This window comes from Teleopsis dalmanni, chromosome 2 (genome assembly GCF_002237135.1).
Source record: "Teleopsis dalmanni isolate 2A chromosome 2, ASM223713v2, whole genome shotgun sequence".
NCBI classification, from domain to species: domain Eukaryota; kingdom Metazoa; phylum Arthropoda; class Insecta; order Diptera; family Diopsidae; genus Teleopsis; species Teleopsis dalmanni.
The window spans coordinates 148,371,065-148,387,976 of record NC_051847.1 but is presented as its reverse complement, the minus strand read 5'-3'; the positions used below and the strand labels follow the sequence as shown (position 1 = coordinate 148,387,976).

The 16,912-nt window shown below is 31.1% G+C and overlaps 3 protein-coding genes across 3 annotated transcripts; 2 read left to right on the top strand and 1 right to left on the bottom strand.

The window, feature by feature from the left end:
• Nucleotides 1–2,035: 2,035 nt before the first annotated feature.
• Nucleotides 2,036–2,596, bottom strand: LOC119675909 (enhancer of split m5 protein-like). Its single transcript, XM_038087124.1, has one exon. The coding sequence runs from the start codon at nucleotides 2,594–2,596 to the stop codon at nucleotides 2,084–2,086; it is 513 nt and encodes a 170-aa protein (XP_037943052.1). The 3' UTR covers nucleotides 2,036–2,083.
• A 1,868-nt stretch (nucleotides 2,597–4,464) lies between these two features.
• LOC119685932 (enhancer of split m5 protein-like) lies at nucleotides 4,465–5,142 on the top strand. Its single transcript, XM_038100342.1, has one exon. It carries the CDS (start codon nucleotides 4,521–4,523, stop codon nucleotides 5,052–5,054), a length of 534 nt encoding a protein of 177 aa, XP_037956270.1. The 5' UTR covers nucleotides 4,465–4,520; the 3' UTR covers nucleotides 5,055–5,142.
• Nucleotides 5,143–13,930: 8,788 nt separating this feature from the next.
• Nucleotides 13,931–14,737, top strand: LOC119685931 (enhancer of split m7 protein). Its single transcript, XM_038100341.1, has one exon. It carries the CDS (start codon nucleotides 14,028–14,030, stop codon nucleotides 14,640–14,642), a length of 615 nt encoding a protein of 204 aa, XP_037956269.1. The 5' UTR covers nucleotides 13,931–14,027; the 3' UTR covers nucleotides 14,643–14,737.
• Nucleotides 14,738–16,912: the final 2,175 nt, after the last annotated feature.

Sequence of the window (16,912 nt, the reverse complement as noted above, 5' to 3'; positions counted from 1 at the left end):
TGTGCACGTGTGCAACACAGTACCTGTTTCTGTTAAATATCATCCCTGAATGGGTGCATCGATATTTTTTGCTGAGTTACTTCATCGAATTCCTTCAAGTTCAATAAAACAAAACAGCATTAAATCACGTCTGGAATAGTAGATAGTTTAGCTCACTGTGAGCATTGTGAGATATGGTAAGACGAATTGGCTAAGTTAATAATATCATATGTTGAACATTTGTTTAATTAGTGGGATAAACCTATAATAAAGTGTTTGTGTGTATAAGAAAAGCGTTTTACTTGTCACGTAGCTGTTTCTGTATTATAAAGCCTATGTAATTGTTTAGTGAAACTGTGAGATATTCCAATGATTTAATGACAATAAGAACTTTTATGCAAAGAAATAGTATTATGTGCAGTAAAGTTTTAGTTCTGTAAAAATTGGAAACTCACTAATATTAATTTGAAGGTATTAAACGTTTTAAATGCTAACTATATAATGATTAATAATACTTTTTTATAATGTTAAAGAACACACAATAACTTTAATATTATTTTAAATTTGGCATTGACAATTTTTGTTGGAATTGAATTGGTACTGATATAAAATAATTAAATAGTTATTATGAATCTATTTGTATATAGGTTAGGTTAGGTTAAACCGGCGATCCCAGGGGGATCCACTTAGGCTCATAGGCCCATTGTGATACCGTATTATTTAGAACCCATGGGCTAAAACCATCCAGAACCTTTAACAAAGCTTACGATGCTACATAGAGGGAGGTCTCCCAAAAATTTAAGGCGATCCCGTGCATGTGCCGGACACGAAGAAAGCAGGTGAGAGGCACTTTCGTCATCCTCACTACAACTGCGGCAAAAATGGTTGAACGGAAGATTCAGTCTCCTAGCATGATTACCTATATTTGTATATAACATCACAATAATTTTTTAAAACATATCTGTACAACATACACTTATTTGTTACTAATACTATTTATATATAACATTTTAGTTAAACAGATAAAAGCAGTAGATCCCTCTAACTGAATTTTACATTATTATCTGAATAAACATTCATCATAAAAAATATGAAATGGAATTAATTGTACTTGGTAACTAACCTGAAAAGTTTTTTCAGTTAACCATATATTACTAAGAAATTTATAAGATTGGACTTTAGCGTAAATTAATATCCATTATATGAAATAATCATCTTTATCATTTAATTTAGCAATGAAATTCATTTCTTGATAATTGGCTTCAAATATAAACAAAATTGTCACCTTTAGGCATTTAAAGGCATTTAAATTCACAGAAATCATAACTTGGTGTGATTTAAGATCTGGAGCAGAGTTAATGTGATTTTTTTTAATATCGGAAAGAAATCGGAAGATATTCGAATATAAGGTATCAATTTTATATCATCAATTGACGATTTTAATTACCAACAAATTTAATTTTTTTTGTCGTAGAACAATAATCAATGAATTTTAGCTCTCTATAATCTGGCTCTCATAATATTATATTAAAAAAATATTTCCAACAGTTTTCGGGAGTAGCATTTTTTGAACATTCGAAGAAGTTAGTTCGAATGTCAATTTTAAAGTAAAAGACTCATTTTTATTAACCATATTTCAAACTTCAATACATCAAGAAAGATATAAATATATTAATACTGGTTATATAAAGGTCCTTCAATTGGAGGAAGCTGTATGGACAATATGTTTCGATATATGCATCGCGTACTCATTGACTTTAACGCATTTGCGCTGACATTATATTATAGTTTCAAAAAAGTATTTAGATCCTTAATGACAACTTCACGAAAAGCAACAAAACTTAATATTTTACAACAAAAAAATAAAAAAATCAGAAATCAACAATAACATCAAGAATAATTTTTTTAAAATGTTGAAATAAATTAAAAATTAGAATTTTTTTTTATTTTTAATTTTTATTGTTGCAGATACATTATTATAAAATATAGCATTAAGTTATTTGTCTTACATTATTAAAGCTTTTTATTACTTTTTTCAAAAGAAAAATATCACAGCTCTTTACATCACAGCAATGTTTCATATAAGTTGCCCAAAAAACTGCATTTACCAGGGACGCCAAATAGGTTTTTCTACCGGAGTTGACATTGAGCTCTCATCGCAATCGCTATGATAACCTGAAGAAGCTGGACTGACAGGTCTTGAACTGCAAACGGCTGTAAGTTGTGACTTGTTCTGTTGTAAACGTTTAAACTCAAAGCCAAGTTGAGTCATAACAGTTTTGCCAATTTGCACATTCATGCCAGGAGTAGCTGCCATAAATCGGGAAACTTCATTAACCGCATTCATATAACCATTGCAATAGCCGTCCATTGATGGTGTAGTTGTAACGTTTTGTGGTTTTTGTATAGTTTGACTACGCATAAAAGTGATCGCTGTCTCCAACATTTCAGCTTTGTCCATACGCAATATCGCGTCATCAGCTTGGAATTCTGCTACAAGTGTCTTTAGAGTATCCAGGCATTTATTCATACGTGCACGACGTTGACGTTCTATCAATGGTTTCTTTACTTTGAGGTAATGTTCAGTTTTTGAACGGTAAACAACTTTGGAAGACATATTATTGAAATATTTTTATAGTTTAAAGTAATGTGAGTTGTGTACTCGTAGAAAGTTGAGGTGATTCTGTTGCTTAGATTCGTTTGATGTCGGTATTTATACGTTGATAAAGAAGCAACCCCTACAAATCAAGGTAAGTGTGCGCAGGATAATGTAGTGCATACACCTTAAGTGTACCTTAAAAGTGTGGGAATGTTTCGAAATTCTTATTGAAAGACAGATGCAGGTAGTTCTTAGTACATTTAAAGAATCCAATTTGTATTGTTAAAAATAATAGAAATAGATGCAAGAAAACTGTTAAGATAATGCACAACTGGGTTTGTTTAAGTTGCTGTAGAGTACATTCGTTATAGGTTATTTTAAATTGATTTCATTATTATTGTTACATTCCTTTTCTTTTAGTTACTTTTTATTATAATTGAAGAAAAATTTGTCTGTTTTTAATTTGATTTAACAGTAGCGAATAGTATATACAAGAAGCAATAATTACAATCGATTCGTGTGCTAAATTATAATATCAATGCTAACCTTTAAGTCGTTAAGTCACCTTAACGTTGTAATAAAACTACTAAAGTTAATGAGTACAGCAAATCGAGGTTCCAAATCCAACAACTGTATCCCAGCACATTAACAACACGTTAACATCTTTGACTTTGACCAAAGAGAAGAGAGTATACTATAAATATACATGGCAATGCTTCATGCATAATAAATGTACCAGCACCACAGTCATACATACTTGGTTAAGTCTACCCAACCAAGAAAATTGCTAAGAGCGTCAATTGGTATAACGCGCCAGTAAACTTACTAAACAACAGTCATTCCACCGTCAGAGTGTATAAACTAAAGTGCATTAACTGCCTTAACAATTGTGGCTCTGTTGGATTTTGTGAATCGTGAGAACCGATTTTGTCGTGTGTTTCCCACGCGAGGTGAACACCTGCCTTTGGTTTTCCTTTTTGGTGTCTTTCTTTTCTGTTTTAAAGCTCGACTTGGTGTAGCATATTTATTGTTGTTGTCTTACTTGTTTTCACTTAAGTACCTCATCCTGATTTTTACTTCGCTATTTCTCTGATGTTTGCTTATTGGCTTTTGAGGCTAAACGGGAGTATGTTGTTTGAATGTTGGCGACACGAGTCGTGACTTGGTTAGTTGGGCAGCATTGGGTTGTGGTGTACGTATGCATAGCAGGCAGGCTACTGTATATTCCAACAAGACTGTAGTTTCATTCAATGACCACACTTTTAGCATGAGTTTTGCCTTGCCAACTTTAAGCTGTTAAACATAGTAGCTTGAAATTGATGCTTATACTTTACACATTGATATTGAGTATACCATATGCGTGGATTGGTAGGAAATATCTCTTGGAACGGCAGCAGTTAAAGTAATTTCAGTTAAATACTAAGACCTGCAAGCAATTTCGTGATTTTGCTGTGGTATTTTATGACAAGATACGAGTCGGTAGTAATTACATTGGCGTTGTTATTGGCACACGCGGCTAATGATGATCACATAAATTGCACATTAATTTGCTTCTCGGCGGAAATTCATTCTAAAATAATTTCTAAGTAATTTATATATGTGCATTATTCATAACTAATTAACTTCTTATTGAGTTCCTGTGCGATGAAGTTGCGATGAAGATCGCATACCCATGCGTTCGGTTTTCACGTTGCAGAAACAAGAAATTCCTAAAGGAATTCGTATCTGTTCGTCAGTCACACTCTTGGCACGCAGTTTTATCTGTTCGTGTTGTTCGGTTGCCACAGTTAGGGGTTGATTTTGTTCGTGTGGCACTCGTGTATAAAATCTGCTGCAAGTGCTGTACGCATATCATATTTACACAGTCCTTCAAAGTGAAAAGAACTTCACGTTGTATTTTAAATAAATTCATTTTAACATAAAGTTAAAATTGTACGTAAAAATGTGCGCCAAAGTCGAATACATTTCCAAAACTCAACATTATTTGAAAGTTAAGAAGCCTCTTCTCGAACGTCAACGACGTGCACGTATGAATAAATGCTTAGATGCTTTGAAGACACTTGTTGCAGAGCTCCAATCTGATGACGCTATTTTGCGCATGGATAAAGCTGAGATGCTGGAAACAACAATTGTATATATGCGCAGCCAGGCAGTATGTAAATTAAAAACTGCATGGACGTCACCACCAATGGATAGCTTTTGCAATGGTTATATGAATGCAGTCAATGAAGTTTCCCGCGTTATGGCAGCCACTCCGGGTATGAGCGTTGAACTTGGAAAATCTGTTATGAGCCATTTAGGTGTTGAATTCAATCGATTATTACAACACAAAACACAACAACAACATCAAGATACACTTAGTACAAAATCACATTTTCCCAGACCAGTTAGCCCAGCTTCATCCGGTTATCACAGTGATTGCGATGAAAGTTCAATGGCTACTCCTGTACTCTCAACTGTTTGGCGTCCATGGTAAATAGTGCAAAACACAAAATCACTCACTAAGCTTTAACTGCACAACGCCTGCGATATAAAAACTGTGATAACTATAGATTAAGTAAAACAATTTTATAAAAGCTTTAATTAGTTTAGAAATTTTTAGTTTGTATTGTAAACTGAGCTTTATTAGTATTAACAATTTTTAATAAACACAATATTATTGAAAAATATATAATTTTTTAACTTTTGGTTTTGTTTAAAATGTATACGTTGCCGACTCATTATTATATGTATAAAGTTTTTCTTACAATTATCAGTACATTTTGTGTTACATTGCAACTTAAAGAGGCTTAAAGTTCTTTTATGTTTACCATAGTTCTTCTCAACTTTAGTGTCTAAAAAAGCATTAAATATATTGTATGTGCATGTCATTTTTATAATTGATATTAAGAAATAATGATCTCTCTCGATTATCTGTTCCATGAAAATGTCAAAGGTTCACTCCAAAGTCAGAGATATGACTTAAGATAAAGCGATAATGTTCATTTTGGGATTTACCTCAAATCCGTTACAGTAAAAAGTTGTATACAATATAATCTGTATAATCTGGGATGATATGTAAACATGATAAACTTTCATTCATAAATTTGTTATATAAATTTTGTTAAAAAACTTAAGAGTTTTAACTTAAGAGCTAAACATGTTTTTAAAAAACTATACTGAATTGTATATATATATTATATAAACTTTTTTAAAATAATATAAAAACGTATTTAACTGTAATTTATTTATTATATTCGATATGCGCCTAAGTATAATAAAATATAATAATTTTGCATAAGCCGTATGACATTTCTATTTCTTCAGTAACGCCCCTAATATAAGTTGCTAAACACACATTAGATAGTGTACCTTTTTTAGGAACACTATTTCCAGTACAATATATATATATTTTATAAATTAATTTCCAACTAATATAAATACTCTTTACAAAAATTTTGTTGACTGATCAGAATTTGATAATATTCCAAGTTATTAATGTTATTCTGTTATAATATTAAAATTAAATTTAAACATCCTTCTAAAATAAAAAAATCATTCCAGAAAGATTTATCAATAATTTCGCCAATGATCTGTAAGACGGTAGTTTATCTTAATGAAACAACATTATATTCTTCTGCATTTAAAGTATGTTTTTCGTGATTTCATTGTTCAGACGCATCAATAACTGTATAGAGCGTTCACTGTTGCTGCTATAAGCAAAGACGATACTCATTGCAAAATCAACTTTGTGTTTGATATGTTTACAATGTCAGCTATCTTCTATAACTACATTTCACAATTTTCCAAAGCAATTTTTTTGGACTTTTGGCGTTTTCTAGTGTAATTGCCCGGCTCTCTCGAGAACTCGACAAAAATACTTGGGGCTTTCAGTTTTGCAGGACTGGAGTACATACCTGAGGTTTCTGTTGGAATCTTAATAAATTTTGCTAATGAAACGCGCATCCTAAGTGATGCATACAATCGCTAAAACAAGACTCTGATCTGGTATCGCAATGGACCTTAGTGGTCTACGCGTGGCCTTTTTGGCCTGCCAGCATAATCTAATCTAATCTAATCTCATTTAAAACCTACAGTTGCTTTCATTGAAAAGGAGTTGGGATAACATTTAACAAGCCAAGCTTCGCCTGGAAGGCTATGTATTAAATTCGTGACGAACTTTTGGCTAATATGAATCAAAATAGAAAATACGCACATATTTTCAATAAGTTATTCTTAAATAAAACTTCATTAAGTTATTCTTTAAGTTAAACTTCAAGTGAAGTTTGTTTTTACTTGAAACAAAATATTTTTCACCATCGCTTTAATTTTGATTTAAATGAAAAGTACTGTATATGTGATTCTATGTATAATCTCGAGTCAAAACACTTGATACATAATTCTTTAGTAATCACAGTTTTTAACAGAAAGTACATTACATTAATAATAAATTTATATTTATTTATTTTTGAAAAGGATGAGTGGACACACGTTCTAAAATTATGTCACGTGCATATACAAAACCATTAACAACAGCCCTGTTTTCTCCCCACTAATTCTATAAGTTTAAAACGTGTTTAACACGCGTCTAGCTATTACAGAAGACACCTGATTAAATAACGTAACAAGTGAATTTAATTGAAAATTTACTATCAGCATCATGTACTAATTGCAACTATTTTAATTACTGAAAAACCATACTATAAACACTGTGTTAGTAATTTTTATTAAAATGTCACTTATGTAGGCCAGATAGGTTGATAAAATTCATTTTGTGCTTTCAATAGCACTAAATGTATGCAAAAAAATTCCATTTTTACTATGACAAAAAAAATTTAAGTGTGAAATTTTTGTCTCCTCTTCCATAAATTCTAAACTACTTTTACGGCAAAGAAAATGTCAAGAAATAAATTAATAAAACCAATATCAAAAAGATTCCCACACTTAACTCAAACATTTATGGTATATATCTTATTACATATCTATAAGTACATTTAAAAAAATATCCTGCAAACAAGTGTAGCAACCACCACAACCACTTGCAATTATCACAGATATCCTATCAATATTACGTACACCTCTACGGTACTTCTCCTCCTGCCAGTGTCATTGCCACTACTAGGGCCAATGCCAGTGCAAATGCGAGCGATAGTGTAATGCTGTGAACTGTGCTGATCAACACCAAATTGCAAACATCTGCCACTTAAAAATAAACCGTGGGATACTTTTTCGAAATTCCACAAATGTAAATATTGAAGATACATGCACCCTTACGATGGGAACTGCAACTGCCGCTTGTACTCAATTCGGATACAGACAATAAAATAACAAAATAAATATGAACAAAAAATAATTTATCCTTATGAAGTAGGGTTGGCATGAAGATGATCACATGTACAATATATCGAGGATGCTAACATTGGTGCCGAAACACGAAACAAGGGGTGGCAAAGGCCAAGCGTGCAGTGCGGAGTGTGTCTGGTGAAACGTCGAAACTTTATGCACGTTTTTAAACCAATGTGGGTTTTGAAACTTTGTGAACGTCGTTTAAACACGTGTAACGTACACAACACTTGTCAGACGAAGATTCCAAAATTGCACTTGCCGTAAAATAAAAATCAACTGCAAAACAAAAAGCAGTGAAGAGAAATGTAGACACATGCGCAAATAATAAACTGCACTTGTGCTTTTTGAACTGAACTAAGGACTGAAACTGTTATAAAAGCCGGACCGCAGGACTACACATTACATTCAAAGTCGGACAGGCAAACTGTGCGGTTAAAAATTAAATAAAGGATTTTATATTAATAAAAATTTGGAACAAAATGATTTGCTTAAAAAATAGTAAAACTTCATTAAAATCTTTTGGAAAATTTAAAGTTTCGGCGCGAAATTTACTAAAAAAACTTTTTGTACAAAAAAACAAATACAACAGTAAGAATATTAACAACAACAACACTAAACAAAAAAATAATAATGTGGCTGCTATAACAACTAGCATTGAAATTGCACAAAATGAAGCTAACGATCGTTTAATGAAAGCTCGTGCTAGTGCTGGACTTGAAGCTGCAGTTGTTAATGGAGTTGATGATGTAGTGGATGCTTACCAGGTGCCACGTATTATGTGTGTTGAAACTAGTGATGGTTGCTTTTACTGGGACAACAACAGTTTACAGAAACTGCCTGCGGACATAGATTTACAACACCTCACCTACCGTAGGCACTCATTCACAACAACACGGCAATTTCATTGAAAACCAACTAACACGCATTCATTGATGAAGTCTAAAAGTGCAAACCATGAATGGTAGACGCACACATCTAGCATTTACGAGTATATCGAGTCCACTGCACCAACTATAAATAATGAAACTGGTTTGCAATTTGTAGCTTTGCAGTTTAGCTTTGAAGTCTGTATGAATGAAACGAGTGCGAATGATTGGAAAAAAGTTGGCAGCATATAAAGATACAGACTTGGAATGCAATATTCAATATTTGTAATGCAATTCATATAAATGATGATGGTGCCTAGGCACGCGTACGGCATTTATCGCAACATAGTAGCCGTTTAAGTGCAACCGAAGTTAAATGTCGGCGGAAACAATGGTCGTTTGGCATGAAACTCTGAAGTCTTTTAAGTAAAATGCGATATTAGTTTTTAATTATTTTTGTAAGCATTTATATGGAGAAATAATAAATTCCAAAAGTATTATAAGAAAAATTGTAATTAGTTAGAAGTAAGTAATATTTTTATTACTGGAAAATACAAAAACAAAGTTCGCTAATTAACTTTATTTGAAAAATAAATATATGATATAAAATGAAAACAAATAGTTTGAATTTAATATTTAAAAAAATGTTTTTAATTTTGCAATTTCGAATTTGAATTTAACACTTTTCTGCTCTTTTATTGTTCTCTAATAATCATAATTATCATAATTTAATGATTTATTTGCCTTTTTTACTCTTTAACTTTGACATAACAACTTAAAATATCAAAAACTTTCGTTTATAGCATGGCTTATATTTTTACAAATCTTGGCCAGCTCCTGAGCCTCCTTTTAAAGAGCATTTTGCCAAAGATTCATGATGGGTTTCATACCTATAAGTTCTTATACGGTAACACAATGTACCAAAACAACTAAGTGGATACTTAGCAACGCGATTATAACCTAACGTATTGCAAGACCAGTAGTTATTTTTAAACTTTAATTTTGGAATCTATACTCAATTAATTTTAAAAATTAATTATTGCAAATTAGTCTATTTTTATCAAAAAACTACAAGATTATTCTTGATTAATAAGTTGTTATATTTTTATGTATTTCATTTCATATTCCGAAATTTATTAAACTTTTTTTTTTAAATTCAATTTTATATATATTTTCTGCAGAAATTTAAAACAATTTCCACCTTAAATTATTTAGATTTGTTTAAAGCGTCTTTAGAGCTTTCTAAGAATCAGTATCGCTATTTCCTTCCTACTTACGTGTTAAGTTGTTTTTAAAACTATTTTTATATCTGTAGTATAATTTAGACGCTATCAAGAGATTGATTGTACCAATTTAGAATAAGCTGTGTTTGCCATTTGATTATCTTCATGTTCTTCATGGCCTATTATACAGCTTACAGAATAATTCACATAGGAAATTGTTTTTGCATTTTAATTATGAATGAAAATCATATTCTTATTACTATAAAGTGTAAGAACTGACGTCACTGTTTCATACTTATATAAACACTATAAATCTATGTTTACTGTTTCGAAATAATATAAACATATTCTAGATTGTAAATAGGTGTAAAACAGTTATTGTAAAGTTAAGAAATTTAATAATAGTGTGTAATTCGAAGATAATGTTATAATTCTGTGATATCATGCAGTGCAATACATCTGCTATACTTTCATCTTTTTTAAAGAACACCTAATAAATATTAACTCATTGGAGATATTATAATAATTAAACATCATACTTTCTTTATAAAAGGAAAGAGAATAATGAAACAAATATCATTCGTAATATTTATTTAAGCTTTACAAGTATTGATTTAAGAAAATACCTTGGTTTCTTTAATATTATATAAACTTTATTTGATTTGATAAAGTAAGTCAAGTTCAAGCATATGGTTTGTACAATGGTAATGCCTCTTTTAAATTATTGTTCCTTCATAAAATATACATATTTTTAGTCTGAATGAACATATTAAACTGCTGATTAAGTACGCTGTTTTCATCCTGTCCACCAAACAAAAAAAGAAAATGATAATTTTTTATTATCAATGTTTATTTTTAAGTGCTGGTATATAAGAAGCAAAGCGCAACGAAAGCAAAAAAGATGAAAGGTACACCAGACCTAGAAAAGTTCAGTGTAGCCTCTAATTCTATTCATCATAACAACAGAACTCATTTTTAATAGTTCATACTACGCTAAGCTCGACTTCAGTCTATAATTTTGCACATAAGATAGCTTTCACAATCTCTTAAAACTGAACCTAAGCAGACAGACAATATTTGGTTAATTACATCTTCCTTTTGCTTAAACCCCTTTTTATAATTTTCAATCTAAAGTTGTTCTCATGAAAAACTTAAAGTAAATAAACCCTTTTAACAATAATTACAACACTGGCACTATTACATACCATCATACCAAATGCATCACCCATTTGATTACTACGTAAACAAAAAAGTCATTACGATGCCATATATATTTTGCCTTATAATTACAATAGTACTTCCTTTCATTTCCATTACAATTAAACTCATCTAAAGCAATTATTAAATCTCGAAACCACTTCGAGTCCGGCACAAGCAAAGCACACGAAACTTTTTACAATCTCATCCGAATTACCCATAAAAACAATTCAGAAATTACAATGCAATATATCGTGTTAACATTAACCCCCATTGATAAGCCCTAATTGATAAAGTCTATAATTACACACAAATTTTCTTAACGCTCTAGACACAGACATAAAGATACATACACACAATTATAAATAAAAGGATGGTCATGCTAATGTTCGTGTTAAGGATTCATTCCAACAAGACACCAAAAATTGATACAACTACACAATTTATTACTTATTGGCTATTTTACTTTATTACTTTTCTGATCTGCTTAACCTTAGCTTGACTTGCAGCATTTTAACTAAATTGCTAACATAAAAAAATATAAATAAAAAAGAATTATTAAAAAAAAAAACAAATAATAACAACAGCTGCAACCATGAAAAGTTTCTCACACTCGATTCATACGCGACTTGTCTGAAACTCTTCACTCGATCATGCTGACCAGAAAAAATATATTAAAATCAAAATACGTTACATTTACTTTCCGTTCGTCAGTCAGTCAGCCGGCTAGTCAGTTCCTAAAATATTCATGCCATCCGATTGACTCCTTATACCATTTGGCCGTAGTACTGCACAGAAGCAACATTTAACATACATAATTTGACGAAAAGGCAGGTGGTAGTTGTTTTTGGAAATTCTGTTCACTTAATCTTTATTTACTTATTCAGGACTCCGGCAAGATTTACAGTGGGCAAAATATGAATCAAATTAGACTAAAATAACATATGAAGAAAAAAAGTTATAGGTTGCCTTATGCACTCTTAGTATAATGGTATTATTCTAGTAATCTGGCAAGCTCTGTATGAGTTATATATGAGTTTAAGAAAACATTGCTATGAAGTTATTCGACATCGAAAACTTCATGCTGCCTATCACTATATTCGGAAGAGGACGGGCAGAATTATTTCTTACCCATATTAATTTACCTATATATATATATTACTATATTACACATATTACAAATATGTTAAAAATATGTACAAATATGTAAAAGCTATTCATATAACTCATATGTATTATAAAAGTATAAAGTATAATAATCAGAAAATAAAACCTACATCTGCACAATATATATATAGTTATTAAAAAACAAATATTTTGTAAAGTAAAAATAATTTGGACTCTCTCTTTTTGAAGTGAGACTAACCTATTCCTCATTTGCACAATATATATATATAGAGAGTTACAATAAAAACTTATGTACCGTAAAAATAATTTGGACTCTCTCTTTTAGAAGTGAGACTAACCCATTCATAAAGCTGCCATAAAAATAAAATATTATAAGTCGTAAAAAAGCAGGACTCTCTCTTTTTGAAATGAGACTACCCCATTCAAATAGCACTTTTCATACATACGAGTACGAGTAATAAATCGTATCTGTTGATGATAATCAACGTTTTCTTTCAATTTACAAAAAATATTAATATTTCTATTTTGCATGTTTAAAGAAAAGAGATAGTATCCAAAATAACCAAAGTGCAATTTATTAAGAAATAGTATGTGTCATTATTGGGTGCCGAAAGAATGCCACTCTTTTGAGATTCTAACATTTCAATGATTCTTCCAGTGTAATCTAATGTATGGTATTAGGAAATATGTTCAAAGGATAGTTTCTGCACGTTGGTAAACTGCACCTGTTAACAATGAATGGTACATATCTTCAAGGAAATTAATATACAGACTTTTCTTATTATCTGTTACGTTGGCTGTAAGATGTTTAAGTAAAAATGAAACATGGCACACACATTCTTATTTTTAATGAATTTTCTTTTACGATGAGTCCTCCAACTAAATGTCAAATATATATACAAAAATAATCTACACTACTGAGTCTATACATCATAAAAAGCTATGATTTTTTCGAATCCATACAAACCATTTAATCTATCCATAATATATAATAATCAATTTAACTTAATTTATATATATATAACAACCATGAATATGTGCTAAAATACGTATACTAAAGACTTTCATATACAGAATATATCCTGAATTTCCTGAATATAGCCCACTGTGTTACTGGATACGTTACTATCAATTCCATAAAGGACGAGTGTTGACGATAATAACACCGAACAATTGTCGACAAAACCTGTAAGGAGCGAGAAAAATCTTGTGGGAAACTCACTAGCGAAGTGTTTCCCACGATTTTAAAAATCGGCAGTGGCAGCTTGTGGCAAGCAGGCTTTTAATTCATTACCTGATCAAGGCATTAAACTACCACTACAGAACTACCACATCAATACCAATAACAACAAGCAACGCAACGCAAATAACGCAAACAACCCCTACGAAGAAGAGCAACGAATTGAGACAAACTTGTTTGTAATCCTTAAAAGAAGATGAAAAAACCCACCACCATGCCACATTTAAACTCCTGCAGGTGTTGTTGTTGGTATAACACAAACTGACTGCGCTCCGCTCTCATTTTGTGCGTACTTTAAGCACGAGCAGTCAAGTTGCAATATAGTACACGTGCGCATATATAAGGCGGACGTGGCAACGGAATCAGCAACATTCTTAGTTTAGCACTTAAAGCAATAACATCAAAGTAATTTTCTCTTTACAAGTCTTCCATTTACGTAAAATTAAACTTAAATTTAAAAACAAATCAAAATGGCAACAAAATATGAAGAATCAAAAACTTATCAATATCGTAAAGTAATGAAACCACTTTTGGAGCGTAAACGTCGTGCTCGCATCAACAAGTGTCTCGATGATCTTAAGGATTTAATCGGTGAATGTATGCAGCAGCAGTGTGGTGATCCCAGTGTTAAGTTGGAAAAGGCTGATATTTTAGAATTGACTGTACAACATTTACGCAAGCTAAAGACACAAAAACAAAACTCTACACAGGACAACACAAAGTCACAGCACAGTTTCCGCTCAGGTTACATACAAGCAGCAAACGAGGTATCACGTTGTTTGGCGTCATTACCCAAGGTCGATGTTGCCTTCGGCACTCAACTTATGACTCATTTGGGTTTACGTCTTAATCAATTGGAATCAGCAGAAGAAGCACACACTGCCATTAACACACCATTGAGTATCAATTGTGGTGGCGCTTCAGCACATATCGCTTCAACTGCAATGTACAGTCCAGTCTCAAGCGGATATGCCAGTGACAGTGAAAATTCCCGTTGTTCGCCTGCACTTTCAAGTAAAAGCTTCAGTTCTATTTGTAATCAAGGGCTTTTGCAAATTAATAAACAAGTCTGGAGACCTTGGTAAAAAATATTTAAAGACTGAAATCAGATAAAAGGAGAGCGTGTTCAAGACTTTCAAATTGCACTTTATGGGTCTCAATATTTAATTATTCAATTAGTTAATCATTTTGTTAAATATTTTGTTAAATTTGTTAAGATTATTATTAATCAAGAAAAATACATATACTATTGTCTGTGATAGGGAAAGCTTTATAGAAGTACATTTTATATTAAAACATTTGTAAATGTTATTAAAAAAAAAATGTTTTAAATAAACAATTCAAAAAAAAAGATTTTGTTTTTCAATTTATGAAACTTGGTAAAAATTGTATGTACAAATTGATTGAAAGAGGAAGAAATAAAATCTGATTTGATGAAAAACAGTTTAATTAATATGTAGACATATTGAGGTTCTGACTTAACATAAATATAATAATTGTGTAGGCTTTGCTGAAGTAAAATGCAAGTTTTTTTTCTGTAACATAGCATTCTATACGTTTTTATATTTAAATTTTTTGTAAAATTATTTTATTGTTTTGGGTCCGTTACTTTAATACTAACAGTTTTAATATTTTTATTTCAATTTTTCAATGCAATTAGCTGACACTTTATTCACATTATTTATCTGTTTCTATGTTTTAATGAAATAGAAGAATTCTTTAACATAGAATAACTATTTAGTTGTGTTTAAAATATTATATCATGGAAACAAAGGAATATCTAAAGAAGTAATGACAATATATCCTCATGTCGACTTAATTACTTTAGTATGCATAACAAAAAATTTTGATTAATTTAACTCTAAGAAGTCATGTAAAGAAATTACATTAAATTTTTTCTCATACGTAATTAAAATAAAACTATTGGTCTATTATAAAATTGATTTACTACCATTTCATTCATTATTATATTAGATATGTACTAAACTTATTTCATGTTATAGCATCACAAAGATTCTTGTGAAGATCACAGCAATAGAAGGACACGATTTCAATTATATGCATACTTTAAAATGTAAATTTATAATGAAAATATAATATAAAATTTATCTACCTTGATCTCTAAAGCTGATTGTTAAAGTACCTGATTGTTAAAGTACTGACAAATTATTTAAAAATACATAATGTTCTAAAATAATGGTTTTATTAAGTAAAAAAGTTTTACAAACTGTGGCTAAGAATAACGATAAAGTATGTGATTCGAGAATCGGTGGCAACTACATCTCAGAGTCACTCATCTACATAGACAACCAAGTGCCGCTCATTATTTTCAACACGGAGAATACAAACAGGTCTCATTGTGTTTCAATAAAAACAAGGAAAGTGATATCTAGTTTTTGATGTCACTTAAAGGTATCATCCTTTACGAGCTACAACACTTCTATCGAATAATTGATTAAAATATTTACTGTGAGCAAATCATATAATTAAAGCAAGAAATTTAAAACTAAAAGACGGAACTGCTAAAGATAAATGTTAACAACATTTGTAACCACAAAAATTGGAAAAACTTTAATTAAGAATTTTTTTGCATTCATTGTATTTATAGTTCTGACACTGTATCTTTAGATTAATATTTCTCTCGGCTTCTGCAACACTCTTTTGTTGACGTAAAATTGACATTAAAGCAGGTCTATGAAAAACGACGGTGTCGAATTTTTTCAAAAGAAATCCGGGCTATTTCTACAATATACGTATAATGGTTTTATTCGAAAAGTAAAAGAACTGAATTCTTTCCCAAGGCAAGAATTTTATATTAACAGGCCATTTATAATAAATTGGATTGTTACCGTTGATGGTTGCACGTTCTACATGAAAAAATGGCAATAATCATGATAAGTGCTTAATATCAGTCTTATATGTAATGAAAATAGTGCAATAATTTTTTGGTTCGATGGCGTAGCAGTTTTATATAGTTTAGGATCGAATTTGTGCACCAATATTTACTTGAATAAAAATAATGGTTCGTTCTGATACCACGGATGGGACAGTATCCGTATTAACACATACGAAGTTTCATTCATATACGAAAAGACAAAACTCCGACCATACGCAGTAGCATGCCAGCACCGTAACTTTTGCCGTAAAATACATATGTATATTATATTTATATAATTTAAAAGCGATCGGGGGGCCCGCGTGCCCTCTGGGAGCGAGTACACAAGGCAACGTGTCTGATTGCATTTAACATGGAAAATGCCAGCGCAATCCTTGTTGTCCTCAATCCAAGTTGTCGCACAGCCTCCTCGTGGCACCCCTGGATAGTTACCTGGCACCCGCTGGGTAATGAACTAAT